Below are 13,934 nucleotides of genomic sequence, written 5' to 3'. Positions count from 1 at the left end.
ATATTATCTTTGCTCAACAGCAAACGCTGCTTTCAGATCACGCATCAAGCCAGTCGGTACATAAACACTACTGAGCAGTCATTACACACTATAGAAAACAATTTAAAACACTACCAGGCTAGAGAAACGTTTACTGTGGATGTGAACTTTTGCATGTTGAGCCGCAAAACTGGAAACCAAAAGACTATAATAAAATAATTGCTGTCTACCAAAAATGTTTGTACACAATTATACTAAACCGCTATGTAATGTTTGCAGTATTCAATACAAAAAGGTTACTCTAAAGGACTAAGTAAGAAATCCATATGAGATGCACATCAGCATGTCTCAGGGCTGGATCAGGACAGGGAACATTGTCTACATCACAGGAAATACTCTCCCGGGATGATTTGTTTGTGTGACCCATTTGATGTCGAAATTCAATTCACCTGTAGCACTTGCACTCTGATCTGGTACATTGTACATTCTAGTCACTCTTTGGCTTCTTATATTTAGAAACGTGTGAACAGTTTTAAGTCATTGTGTTTAAACGATGACTATTGTGTGCTGGCTGTGCTGAAGTTTTGCATCCGGTGTATTTGCATCAGTTTTTACCATGGTGCAAAATGTGTTTTGATTAATGAGAAAGTGTTTAGAGTTTTCCAGAAGGAGTAACTCAGATCTGCAAATTGTATCTAACTAGGTGAGCACTGTTTACAGTTTCGCCAAACGAGTGACTGATTAAATAAATGCATTTTGGCAACTGGCAGTTTTGTTCTAAGAATGAAGTGCTTTAGCAATTCAGAAAAACTGTAATTTTACACCTGAAACTTCATATGTGTGTGATTACTGTGTAAGCCACCACATGCTAAACAGTTAATCCAGCCATAAAAATAATCTTTAAATATATTCTAGAAATTGCAGTGATGCAGTATTGCTGTGTTTTTGGTTATCATAGTACACAATTTGTTTGTCATTTCGTTGGTCTTGTATTGCCATTTTGCTGTGTTGTGTTATGCAGTGCTGTGTGACCATTTTGTTTGCTATTGTACTGTCTTGAGATCTGAAGAAGTACTTTCTCTTGCCAGTGAACTTTGCATACTGTAATGTAGAGCCTTGCAATGTTGAAAATGGTGTTTTCTGACATGAATAAGTATTAATTTGCTAATGGGAAAATGATCAGTCATTGACAGTGAGAAAGTGGGAACCGACTATCATTCAGCATTGTGGAGCTCAGGAGCAGACTTACACTGACATACACTGACATACTCACACTGACATACTTACACTGACATACTCACACTGACATACTTACACTGACATACTCACACTGACATACTTACACTGACATACTCACAATGGTGGCACTAATTCATTGGTGGAATTATTTGCTTTTGAGACATGAATTGTTTTGGGTAAGTTTTGCATCCACATAGAGTGGGTAACAGGCTTTTGCAGCTAAACCATAGTGTTGTACCATATTCATGAATTGCATTGAAAAACGCTCTTATAGTCTTGACAATGTTAAGTATATTTCAGAAAATGGGCCAAAGCAATAGAGAAAAACTGTAATTTCATTTATACAGCGAATAGGTTTGTACTTTGCTTCCCTCTAGTGGCAATAAAAGGAAAAGCCATGAATGCTGAAGTGCGCCGGGTGGGGTACATGCAATACAACAATACGAAAGAACAAAGGTTATTTTTTTACATTACCACAGTGCATTCAACAAGAAACATTACATTATAGCTTTCAAGGAAACCGAAGAGTCAGAATTTGAAATGGAAACCCTACAAGAGGTGGTATGATGGTGCAATGATTAGTACTGTTGCCTCACTTCCCTGAGACCGGGATTCGAGTCTCCGTCCCGGCTTCCGTGGCGTGGGTTTGCATGTTCTGTCTGCGTCGTCGTAGGGTTTCCTCTGGGTGTGTCAGTCTCTGCAAAGCTCTAAAATATGCTAAGGTTAGTTACTTTGATTCATCAAGTTTTATGGTTAAATAGAACTGTTTCCAGAAAGAATTAATGCTCATCCAAAGTTTATACATTAAATGAATCAGCCTGCTATCTATCTATCTATCTATCTATCTATCTATCAACTGCATACACAAGATCATTTAGACCTGCACTACAATGACTTTCTCAAAATGTTATATAGACCAAACAGCCATAACATTAAAACCACTGACAGGTGAAGTAAATAACACTGATTAACTCATTACAATGGCACCTGTCAAGCTACTGACTTGTCACCCAAATTTCCAAGATCTCAATCTACTTGAGCATCTGTGGGGTGTGCTGGACAAACAATCCAATCCATGGAGATCCCACCTTGCAACTTACAGTTCTCAGTTTGCTTTGGCGCATATCGTTAAACATCTTGAACATTGTCACAACCACAAGATAATTTCTCAAAACAATTCATGCATAAAGCATGACAGCAAGGTTAAGCTGCAGAGGGCCCTAACACCCAAAACTATTAACTCATGTCTCAAAAGCAAATAATTCTATCAATGAAGTAACTCTTGATTGCCTTGGCACATTTCCTTAAACATATTTAACAGCTATAAGAGCATTTACACACACACACACACACACACACGCCCCTGAAACTTTAGCAGCTCTTTCGTGTCTCAAAAGCAAATGATTCCACCAATGAATTAGTCAATGTCAGCAAAATGAGAAGTACAATCAGTATCATTTTAATCATGAGAGTCAAAATCCGGGGATATATTGTCAGTATATCAGTATAATTATGCTTCTGAGCTCCAAAATTCTGAATGATAGTCGGTTCCCACATTCTCATTGTCACTGACAGATTATTTTTCTTTAGCAAACTTGATATTTTTTCATGCCAAAGACGCTAGTTTCAACCTTGCAAGACTCTATATTACAGTATGTAAAGTTCACTGGCAAGAGAAAGCCCTCACATGCACACGTAACTTCTTCAGAACTCAAGACAGTACATTAGCAAACAAAAACTTCACACAGCACCGTATAACACAAAACCAGCAACATGGTGATACAAGAACAATGAAATGACAACAAAATGATGTACTGTGTGAGTCAAAAATACAACAGTGCTGTATCACTGCAATTTACAGGATGTATTTTTAAATAATTTTGAAAGCTTGGTTGACTGTTTTGCACGTGGTTTATAACACGATGCCCACGTACATATATAGTTTTCTATGTAAAATTCTTACAATGGGAAACTACATAACCAAAAGTAACTGAAAATCGTGCCAAATGACAATTGTACAAAATCATTTACATGTATGTACTATGTACTGAAGCATTTGTAAATTTGCGTGAAGCATGAAATGATGTTTGGCTGTGTAGAAGTGACATTATGGTGTGGAGTTTACACTTGTTTGTCCCTGGGCCCTCAGGGTTTTTTTTTATATATATATGCAGTTTGCACCACTTTCCAGTGAAGTTATTTAACTGGGAGTCAACTAGTTATTTCACTGAAGTTTATGGGGAAATGCATAAAGTAACTTCTCTGGAACAGCTCCCACATCCTGTCCTCATACCATCAGGGAACAATGAACTTATTTTTATCCAGGAAATCAATATAAACTAATGGGATGTGTATTTTTCCAAGTAAATCGCCCTGATAAACGACTATTTTTTTTTGTACTTTACAGACATGAAATTCTTTGCCAGGATTTCCCAATAAAATGCAGCTCTTAAAATTCAATGGAATTTCGATATCAGAATTTCTCAACTGAATACCATTTTAACTGAACTATACATGAAGTGTGGTGGTTCAGAACCCAGAAGCCTTGGACAGTCAGGGGGAGGGGTTTTATACCACACAATTCTCAGGAAAAAATGTGTTACTGGTTAGGAAAAAAATGCCACTTTAACACATAGAGGTATTACGTAAATTAAAGAGAGAAGTCAAGTAGTATTCTTCTTGGTCATATTTAATGTTATGCCCAAGAATTTTTGACTGGCATACATTTTGAATAATTGATAAACAGTATTTTGAAAGAAAATTTCATTATCAGTGTCGCTTTAGAAAAAATTCTATATACATCTGTTACATTTTATCAAACGAAATTTAAGGTAAGTACAAGGTACATCGAGTGTATAATTGCTCCTGATTTTCAAGCAGGGACTCCATCTAGTCACACATCTATCTGTGGACCTTAACTGTGCAAACCAACCAGAAGCATCATTTTAGAATCATGTGTGTATCATTACTGAAAAGGATCTTTCATTCTCAGGCATTACTAAGAAATCCAAATGCAGGTCTTCACCCAGAGACCTCATCTGTCCCAGGGTTCGCAAACTGTGAGCGTGGTTGTTAGAACATGAACTAAACAAGTTCATTCAAGCTAAAGAAATCATTCATCTTTTTAGCATCGGGATTCTTCAAATCTTGGCAAGATGGATGACAACAGAAGTCACTTCACATACATGAAGTACACTTTTTCTGGCTACACTGAGCTAAGAGCCTGTGAAACTGAAAGTAATTGGCAACTCTGAGTCATTGATTTTGCATGAAGAGGCACACCCTTCCTCGTGTGTTCTACATGGAAAGACAAGACAAGAAAACAAGGCTCTTTTACACGTTTAGACTTTAGAACCAGTTAGTAATGGAAAAGTCTAGTATATCTGGTATCTTTTAACACTCGCATGAGACACAGAGGTAACGTTAATGTGGGAAAATGATCATCTAATGATATTCATGAAGACAGAGAGAAAATAGCATATGTTTTTATTAAAGTATCAAAAACAATTGGACAGATTGTACAGAAACATTTCCTTGAGGCATTTCGGAGTGAAGTATCAGAGATTTTACCTGACTTGATTACACATATTTCAAATTCTAGCCTAGTCACACATCAGAACCTATTTCTCCATACTCTGCACTTTCATAGGTAAAGCTTGTAGATAATGCCAGAAACAGTGCAAACAGGAACACTTTCAAGACATATTCCCTTTGGGTTATACAGTAGTACATAATTTGTAGCTTCTCTGCTTGCAGGTAAATAAAGAGGATGGTAATTCATGGGTCTACTAAATTTACCAACGCGTACACATCTCTCTCTGTCACCCAAGCAAATAAACGCGCATCCTAAAGCAGATGTGCTTGGGCAGCAAGGCTGTCCCAGAGGGTTTACAGTCTAAACACCACGACCTCATTCATTCTGTTCAGTCTCGGAGAGCTGGACTTCAACACGCCCTCCTTATTCTATGTGTCACTTAAACCAGGATGCATACATTGAAGCCCACTGCATCCATGCGAGGTTCCTCGAGAGGTTTCTGAAACTTTTCTACAGAGCAACGCTCGGTGACTGATGTCTGAGAAAATTATGGAGCAGGCTCAAACACAAGGCAGCCATTTATTTCAGCTGAGCGTATAATTCAAAATATAAGTTATATAGTTAAGTGTGGTTGCTCACATTTTATAATTGCTTCCTATATCTTATAAATAAATACCATACAACTTCATTATAACAGTGTTACATGTAATAGCCAACATACAATGTTATCAATATCTGCAAGCTTTTTGTTCTAGTTTGACAAGTGGCACTGTGCATAATCATGATAAATTTGTTTTTTTTAACTTGTGCATGCACGTATGCACAAATGCAGCTTAAATATGACTACAGTAGTCTAGAGTAGTCTTCTCACAAAAGTTTCATCCTCAGAGACTCAGTCTCATTATAAATTCCCTTGACAGTACATTGTCTGAAGTACCAGCAGCCTTTGCCACCAAAATGTAGACCCAGCATGAGACTTCTAGAACATTCATGTTGCATTTATCCCTTTGATGCCTGACGCTGAAACATCTCCTTCAAAGATTCAGCATTGCTTTTCATTCACTCCTAATGCTCCGGTAACACACACACACACACACACACACCCCTGAAACTTTAGCAGCTCTTTCTGAAGGCTGTTGCATATAAGTGAAATCATAGAAAGCAACAGCTATCATATCACACATAAAAAACAATTTTTAAGCATTAAATAAAATTCAGAACGAATTCATCTTCTACATCTAAGTATGAAACGTGGGTTTCCACATAATAATAAAACTAAAAATATGCATTATCTCCATATATTCTTATCGATGCTATTAGTATTCCATGTAAAAGTTACCACAGTAATGAGTATTCAGCATTATAGGGAAGTTTCAATTTGAAATTGTGTAAACATTTATCTCAAGTTACCTGTGACATCACCTAAATTCTTTTGCTCACTAAACCAGACTAAATTAACACAACTTTTACCAAAGACAGGGTGAGTTACCATCGACAACATTGTAAGGGCAAAGTGAAATTAAAATATATTCGTATTTTGAAGAAAATTGAATATCTTGGTTTTCCTTAGTGCTATAAAGCTTTTTCTTCACAGGCTATGGTCCGCGTACCATCCCGGGTGGAACGGGGAACTGTGGAGCTGTCCAGTCTCTCTTTAATTCCTCTAGAAGTCCCGTAAATCGGGAGTGGAACATTACAGTTTCTCTGGGATCTTCACTTGTAAGCAGATGGATCCAGCCTTGCTCAGTCAGTGGTGATCACAGGACATGGGAACTGAAGTGTGACTCAGTCCAGCCGGGCCAGTGATCAAGTCCTGCAGGGTGCCCTCCTTGATGTGCTGTATGAAAAGGTTCCTCTCGTCCTCCGGCGTCTGGCCATTCTGGGCACGGACTATGCAGGTCGGCCGGTGGAGGTTCAGCATGTAGACCAGCTGCTGCTTCTGACTCTTCAGCTCCTCAATCTGGGCCTTCAGCTCCGCATTCAGGGACTCCAGTTTCTCCGACTCCTGGAAGGGATACAGGGGGACATGTTGAAGCTGGACACGTTACGCAACAAATGGAAGAAATTGTTCCTGAGATCAGTGACACCATAAAGGGGGTCGGGGTGTCAGGACAATTCCAAGGGCCCCTGAGTGAATTTTTAGGGAACCTAAAATTTTGGAACATAAAACTTTATAAACTTATAAATAGGATTATTCTGAAGGAGCCATTACTTATCTGGAACTATGCAAGCAGATTACCCCAAATGCCAGTTAACTTTTGGGAAAATGGCCAAAGTAATACAAAAACAAAAGCCCATTTATGACATACAAAGCTCTGCTGAACATAAATACAGCCTTGATTTATCCAGACAATCCCTTCTGCTCAGATGACATTTCAGTTGCTATTGACTTTTATCTAATTTCCCATCTTACCTTCTGTAGGCAGTCAGTCTTCTCCTTTTTCTTATTTCTACATTTGGCAGCGGCTATTTTGTTTCTTTCACGTCTCCTTTTCCTCCTTTCGCTTTCCTCTGGAGTGACCTGAAAGACAAACAAGCAGCAAACATATATAAAAATGTCTATGCCCTAAATTGGCGGCACTCATGATCTCACGCTAAAAAGTTCTGCCTGACCTTTAGTTACCTATCCTTTCAACTTGTAAACAAGTCTGTGGTACAAAATAACGTGCCCAGACAGGAGGTAAAGTACGCACGTGGAGACACACTTTTGTTCCGGAGTACAAACATTAAAAGAAAATTAGAAATTTATGAAATAACGATTAGCCTTAACAGTTTTAAGACTTTACACATATTTTAAGATATAAACAAAATGATTATGATAATATTTTAAAATATAATATATTTTAATGGGAGACCAAACTTAAATTTAACAATGTACGTTTTGAGTTTGGTAAGTTCATATTTATAAATAAAATATATGTTTACGAGGAGAGAATACAGGATCGATTTCTTACCTCTCGCTTCACCGGTAGCTGCTCCGAGGTTCGTTCCGAGCTGGAACTTGTATAGTCGTTCATGATGGAGTTCAGCCCGTTAGACAGACGTTTGCTCTGGATCGCCAGACGGAGTTCCTCCTTCACCAGCGGCGTGAAATTGCTGAAGTCGTCCAGGGTGAGAGTCCCCGGTGGGGAGAGGCAAGGAACCAAAGCCGATGCGCTGATCTCCGAAGGACCCAGTCCGGGACACTGAAGCATCATTATGTTGCCTAGGAGGTGAATAAAGACGCGCTCTCATGTATGGAGATAAAGGATGACCCTTAAGGGTACACTGAAAGGAAGTTTTAAAAAAGTTATTCTATATAAAAAAAAACAACCGAGGGAAAACTTTTAAATGGCAGGACTTTTTCATGGAATGTTTTGAAATGATCTCCATTAACCCTGAGAACAGCCAGTGTCTGAATGACGCCAGTCGGTTCAGGCAAGAAAGTTAATCCCCCTTTACTGGATAAGTAAATGCGAAAGTACCCAGACTTCAGGAATGACTTGCTGTCTATGGCAGGCATAACTAAAACCGAAACGATACGGCGGAGATTAGCCGTCATTTCGTGACTCCCCAGCTTTCTCAATTATACTCCCCTTTGGATAAAAGTATCTGCCCAATAAATGAAATGTAAATGAAATGTCTGGCCGCTCTGTGCTGTAAAAGTTACCCGCTATCGCGGTTCAGTTTCATTCTTACACACCGAGAAATAGATCATACTAGAAATACAAAAACCGAATCTAAATGAATGCGATTTGGTAAACAGCACAGGCCAATTTAAATATTTAGCAAGAAGAAAAGTTTTGTTTTTCAAAATACAGAATACGATCTTCTTTAAAATGTCTTAACTAGGCTATTAGCCTATATTACCGGTAACACCAGCAGCTGTATAAACCCAGTAATCGTCATATTTCTAAGTCAGAATGGCTAAGTGGATACAATACGAGGGACATGTAGCCTATGATAAACTGTAGGCATTCCAGTAGATAACTAACTATTGGAGCTGCTGAAAAATCTTAATTTCACTTTCATTTTTACACTAAGGAACTCCGTTTCTAGTAACTAAGTAGGAAACAGGGTTCGTAAGCTATTATTTTATGAAGTGGATATAGACTAACTTTCTAAGCCTTTCTGAGCTGACTGACGCTTTCCTTTCGACGATCATTCAAAACTTCAGGTTTGAAAAGTAGCCTGATGTAGGACAACAAGCTACTGAAAACAACAGACATTTCAATCAAACACGTAAACATTCCCATGCGTAATAAACAGGAGCGTCTTATATTACTGTTAATACAGACGTATTCTGAGAATGATATTACCGGACACTGACAGAACACTTCGATCCCGGATCCACCTTCGTAGTCCTTTAGGATTAATGAAAACGTACGGAGCTAAACCCCGAGACCTATCATCGAAAACAAAATGCGATCGCACCTACCTCTCGAACAGATCTGCCGTTTACAAGAGAATACAGTGCCGTCCGAAAGGCTTCACCCGCGTCCCTTCTGTTTGTAGTGAAACTTACAGCTAACGCAGTCCCGTTGCATCACCCGCTTTATAAAGGGAGATAGCTAAGGCATCCTTGTAGTAAGAGCGCTGTCAGAGGTGACGTCATTCTATTAATAGGCCAGCGGGAGCTGGCCGGCCGATGATGCAAGCGCGCAACACCGCGCGGCTCACCATAACAGGCTAGCCTGGCCACTATTCCCAGGGGGAATTCAAACTCACTGCATTTCGCGCTAATGAGCCCATAAAGACATACCCAGTTAATGACCTGAGACTTTAGGCATGTCCAGTACGGCTACGTATTCGGGAGACATAAAAGACATTTTAATACACAGACCCGGGTCTCGCTGTCCACATTAAAAGTTACAGTCCAGGAGTTTCTCCATATGATCTCCTTATTTTTTATTTTTTTTTTACCTCCTTCTATAACTACCATATAACATTATTATATATTATTATTATTATTATTATTATTATTATTATTATTGTTGTTGTTGTTGTTATTATTATTGTTATTATTATTATCATTAATATATGGCAGTTTATCTTAACTATATACTAGTTTATCCTAGAATTTACCGTATTATTACTGCAATAATTGTTGTAGTAGTAGAACTATGTTGTGAAAATTATCATTTTAATTTTGGTGACCAAATGAAAAAATCCAAAAAGGATGGGATATGAACATTAAGGTAACGTGCCACGTTCTCTTTTCTATTTGTTTAACAGTTTCTCTGTTGTGTGCATAAAAACTGAAATGTTCTAAGTTACTTTGTATCTATTTACACAATAAGAGTAATATTATATAATATCCCAGCACTTCACCATAATTAGTTTAAAGCATTCACTTTTTAAATATTTGTAAACTGTAAATGTCTAAAATTGTTCATTTGAATTAGGCTATATTGAGTTTTTGTTAAACATTGTGATTCACAAATCCTATATGTGTATATATAGTAATTGTTTACTTTGGGTTATTGAAACCTTGTGAAATAATTAAGGATAACGTGCAATATAGTTTAGGGTATTTCCGTGACTCTCGTCTTGAACTCGCAGTTCTCGAGTTTCGAGTCTCTCATGTTAACTCGCTTACGTTTCCTGTAGTGATGTGGATCAGCAGTTTAGTTAATGGATTTTTTTCTATGTCCGATTTATGCTTATTCACTTAAAACAAAGAGCGATTTCCTTGGTAAAGTTTTTTAGCTGCATTTGAGTAACTTACTTTTATGATAATGTTGGCAATTATTAAGCGTACTTACTTAAATTCTAAATGTACACATATTGTATTTCTGTGGCATTCAGATAATGGAAGGTTTTTATCACAGAACCAAAAACAGATATGTGATTCAGGCAATGGAAAATATTTTGTATACCAAATTAAGCAGTCTTAACCTATTAGGATGTTTATACTATGTTGCCAATATACATTTAGTTTTAATTAAGCAAGACTAGGTAATTTAAAAATCACATTAGTCATACAAAATAATCATTACGTACCTAATCATTCCACATGTCATATGCGGAAATTGCCAAATGGGAAACGTCACTACCATACCTTTGAAAGTTTCACGTAACCTGTTTCTTATATGAATGTTTCGAGCAGGCATTCTCATAACATGAAGTTTCGAAATGGCATTTAGCGATTTTTCTTAATCATTTATCATGACATACAGAAATAAAAGTACGGTTTAAAACTAAAGTCTATGTTCCTGAACAATTCTGTATTACAATAGTCTTGGTGTAACAGCTGCTAATCTTAACGCGCATGAAGGAATTAAACTGCTCTGATCAAGTGGCCATTGACGTTATACTCTCAGAAAGATGGTAACAATTTGTACCTTTGCTTGCCGGTGGGGCTGTATACCCTCAATGGTCTGCCAATTTATCCTTAGCTGTAGGTAATTGTACCTTTTAAGGTACAGACATTTTTGTACCATTGAGGGTACATTAATGCTATTTGTACCTTTAGGATGTTCCCCAGAGTCCCTTTCTGTACAGTTACAAGGGTTCAGCGCCTGGGACAAGCAAAGATACAAAATTTTACCCTTTTTCTGAGAGCGTGAGATTGTCGTGTATATTGACATGACATTGCTCAATCAAGACAACTTCTGCTTTCATTTTCAGGATGTCTTTTAAGCATACAGACAGCGACCATTCTTTTATAGCTCAGTACAAAAAACTGGTTTTGAACAGGTTAACATCCCTTGCTTGATATGGGGGGTCCCAACAAAATGGATTTATTTGAACGCAGACATTTGTATTGATATCTTCTTTCTCCCATCCAAGTTGTGAAACAGAATATGCCACGATTTATCAATTTAACGTACGTAATAGGAGGTAGGTAAAGATGTCATGCGACATGTCAATGCTGATTAAAAACGCCTTAGCGCGGTTAAGCTAAATCCATTGGAAACGGATTACTTTGTGCTGTGAGTTTTCGGGGTCGCGATCATTACAACCCATGTTAGACTGCCAATGCAGTGGTGGTCAACATAGGCGACCGACTAGGACGCCATCATGAGAGGGAGTCAGCCGCAGCCCTCGTGCTTATTAAAATATTCAGTGGCAAGTACTAGGCTGATAGGATAATCACTACTTCAAAGAAAATATTGTAGAAGTGATTTTCGATGTACAGCTGAGATTTACCGAAACAAAAAAATTGGGCAGATTTTAAAACCGGATATTTATTATGGGATTGACTAGATTTTGTTATATCAGAGAATTCATGTTTACACAGAGATCACGTCAAATGTTCAGTCAATGTTCAGTTGGATGTTTACGACTCTGTGCCTGTTTTGTTATTTTTTTTTATTGATTTATTCCCGAAGTCCCATAGATTATATTGTGTTCATGTATTACCTGTTTCATCCATCCATCCATTTTATGTAACCGCTTGTCCTGTTCAGGGCCGTGGGGGGGTCCGGAGATTATCCTGAAGGCTCTGGGGACAAGGCAGGGAACAACCCAGGATGGGGCGCACACTCACACACCAGTCACTCACATAAGCACACCTATTGGTAATTTGGCAACTCCAGTTAACCTCAGCATGTCTTTGGGCTGTGGGGGGAAACCGGAGTACCCGGGGGAGACCCCACACACGGAACCCGCCAGCACCGCCGTGCTTATTGCACGTTTCAATACGAATTTACATTACATAATAGACACATACTTACTCAATATTAATAAGTATTACGTATTAGGCGTACGTAATAATATAAATATTATTCGTTGTATAAGAATGCATAACAATAACACAGTATAATGAATATATTTAAGAATACCCTTTACTGAAACCTTTCATTAACTTAATAAAAAGACAAATGCTGTTGTTTGTATAACAGAGTTTGGTTTCAGAGCTGGGTGTATTGCTTAAAGTGACTAATATAAAGGTGATGCTTGTAAAAACATAGCTCATGATTTTTGTCTTGTCATGTTTAATAATACTTTAGAATGTGCGGCATTTTTCTTACTGTCATAGATGATACCTCTTTCTATTGTGTCTTCCAAAATTTTTATTAGGTCTTTGTAGCAATTGTAGAAATACTTAATTGAAACCACTGCACTAAAATCAATGGGCAAAAAGGGTGCTGGCAGACTGGTGCTGCTGTTGGACCTTTGCCCTAATTGCCCCAAGGATGCTGGATGATAGTTAACCCCACTTTGTGACAACCAAGCTTGCTCAAGGAGAGAAAGATGGGATAAGCAAAGAAACAGTTCCATCCTTTTTCTGCCTCCACTCCATCCATGTGGGGTCACAAGTCATAGTTTCCCCATGGGGACTAATAAAGTGCGTGCGCACACACACACAGATTAGGTACCAATATGTTTGTGGGCACAATGGGAAAACAGTTCCTTCCATCCATCCATCCATCCATTCCATTACCTAGGCTGGTAAACAACAATGCATGCAATCCCAAACCTAGTAAAATTTTGCTAAAAGTAAAGTTTCCATCTGATGTCATTTCACGAAAACATTATTAGCTCCTGTACTGAAAGACAGAACCATTATGCCGAATTCACAACTAACGCCGTAGCAGTTTGACACAGACTAGACTTTAAATTCATATTCCTGCCTGTGAATGGATGATAAGGGGGAGTTACAACGTTTCTAAAGACGACGAGGAAACCAGGAAAACAGACAGGAACTAGAAAAAAAGAAGTAAAATGCCATTTTAGTGAGCAACAATAGTTTCTCTGTTTTCTTGAGATTAATGATAAAGCGTACAGACACTGTTTGAATGTTTTGATTGTTTATGATTAACCTAACTAAGTATCTTGCTGGTTGAAGTCCCAGGAGAAGATATTACCCAAATATAAAAACCTAACCCAAAATACTCCAGTAACTTACTGAGATCTGCAAATGGGTACATAGCAGAAACAGAGAAAAATTAGCAGCCAGTTAAATTAAAGGCTCATACCTTGAGATTTGGTCTTGGGGCCTGGGGGAATGTGACAGGCCACCTGCTGGTTTTATACATGAGTCTGCATCAGCACAAGAACAAAGAGCGTGGGTAGAGTGGGACGCGACCACATGCCCCACTGAGGCGTGAAGTGCAACCCAGCGGCCATCCTGTGCTGTCCTTGCAATGAAGCCCTGGAAACTTCCAGTGCAGCCCATCTACCCCCCCCATCTCATCCATCAGCTGCCTGCCCCACCCCATTGCTCGTGTTTGTCCGTATACACACACCGCGTTAC

General features: G+C 38.4%; 1 protein-coding gene across 2 annotated transcripts; it reads right to left on the bottom strand.

Moving 5' to 3' along the window:
• Positions 1-4,687: 4,687 nt before the first annotated feature.
• Positions 4,688-13,824, bottom strand: atf3 (activating transcription factor 3). Of its 2 annotated transcripts, XM_023840966.2 has the most exons (5): positions 13,657-13,824; positions 12,098-13,383; positions 7,708-7,958; positions 7,167-7,274; positions 4,688-6,758 (listed from the first exon to the last, which is right to left on the bottom strand). In XM_023840966.2, the coding sequence occupies exons 2-5, from the start codon at positions 12,108-12,110 to the stop codon at positions 6,501-6,503; spliced, it is 630 nt and encodes a 209-aa protein (XP_023696734.1). In that variant the 5' UTR covers positions 12,111-13,383; positions 13,657-13,824; the 3' UTR covers positions 4,688-6,500. The 2 variants fall into 2 exon arrangements, with proteins under 2 accessions (XP_023696734.1, XP_023696735.1); XM_023840967.2 differs by lacking the exons at positions 12,098-13,383; positions 13,657-13,824 and adding an exon at positions 9,171-9,327.
• Positions 13,825-13,934: the final 110 nt, after the last annotated feature.

This window comes from Paramormyrops kingsleyae, chromosome 19, assembly GCF_048594095.1.
Source record: "Paramormyrops kingsleyae isolate MSU_618 chromosome 19, PKINGS_0.4, whole genome shotgun sequence".
NCBI lineage: Eukaryota > Metazoa > Chordata > Actinopteri > Osteoglossiformes > Mormyridae > Paramormyrops > Paramormyrops kingsleyae.
The sequence above is the reverse complement of the archived record's forward strand: the minus strand, read 5'-3'. Positions and strand labels throughout refer to the sequence as shown.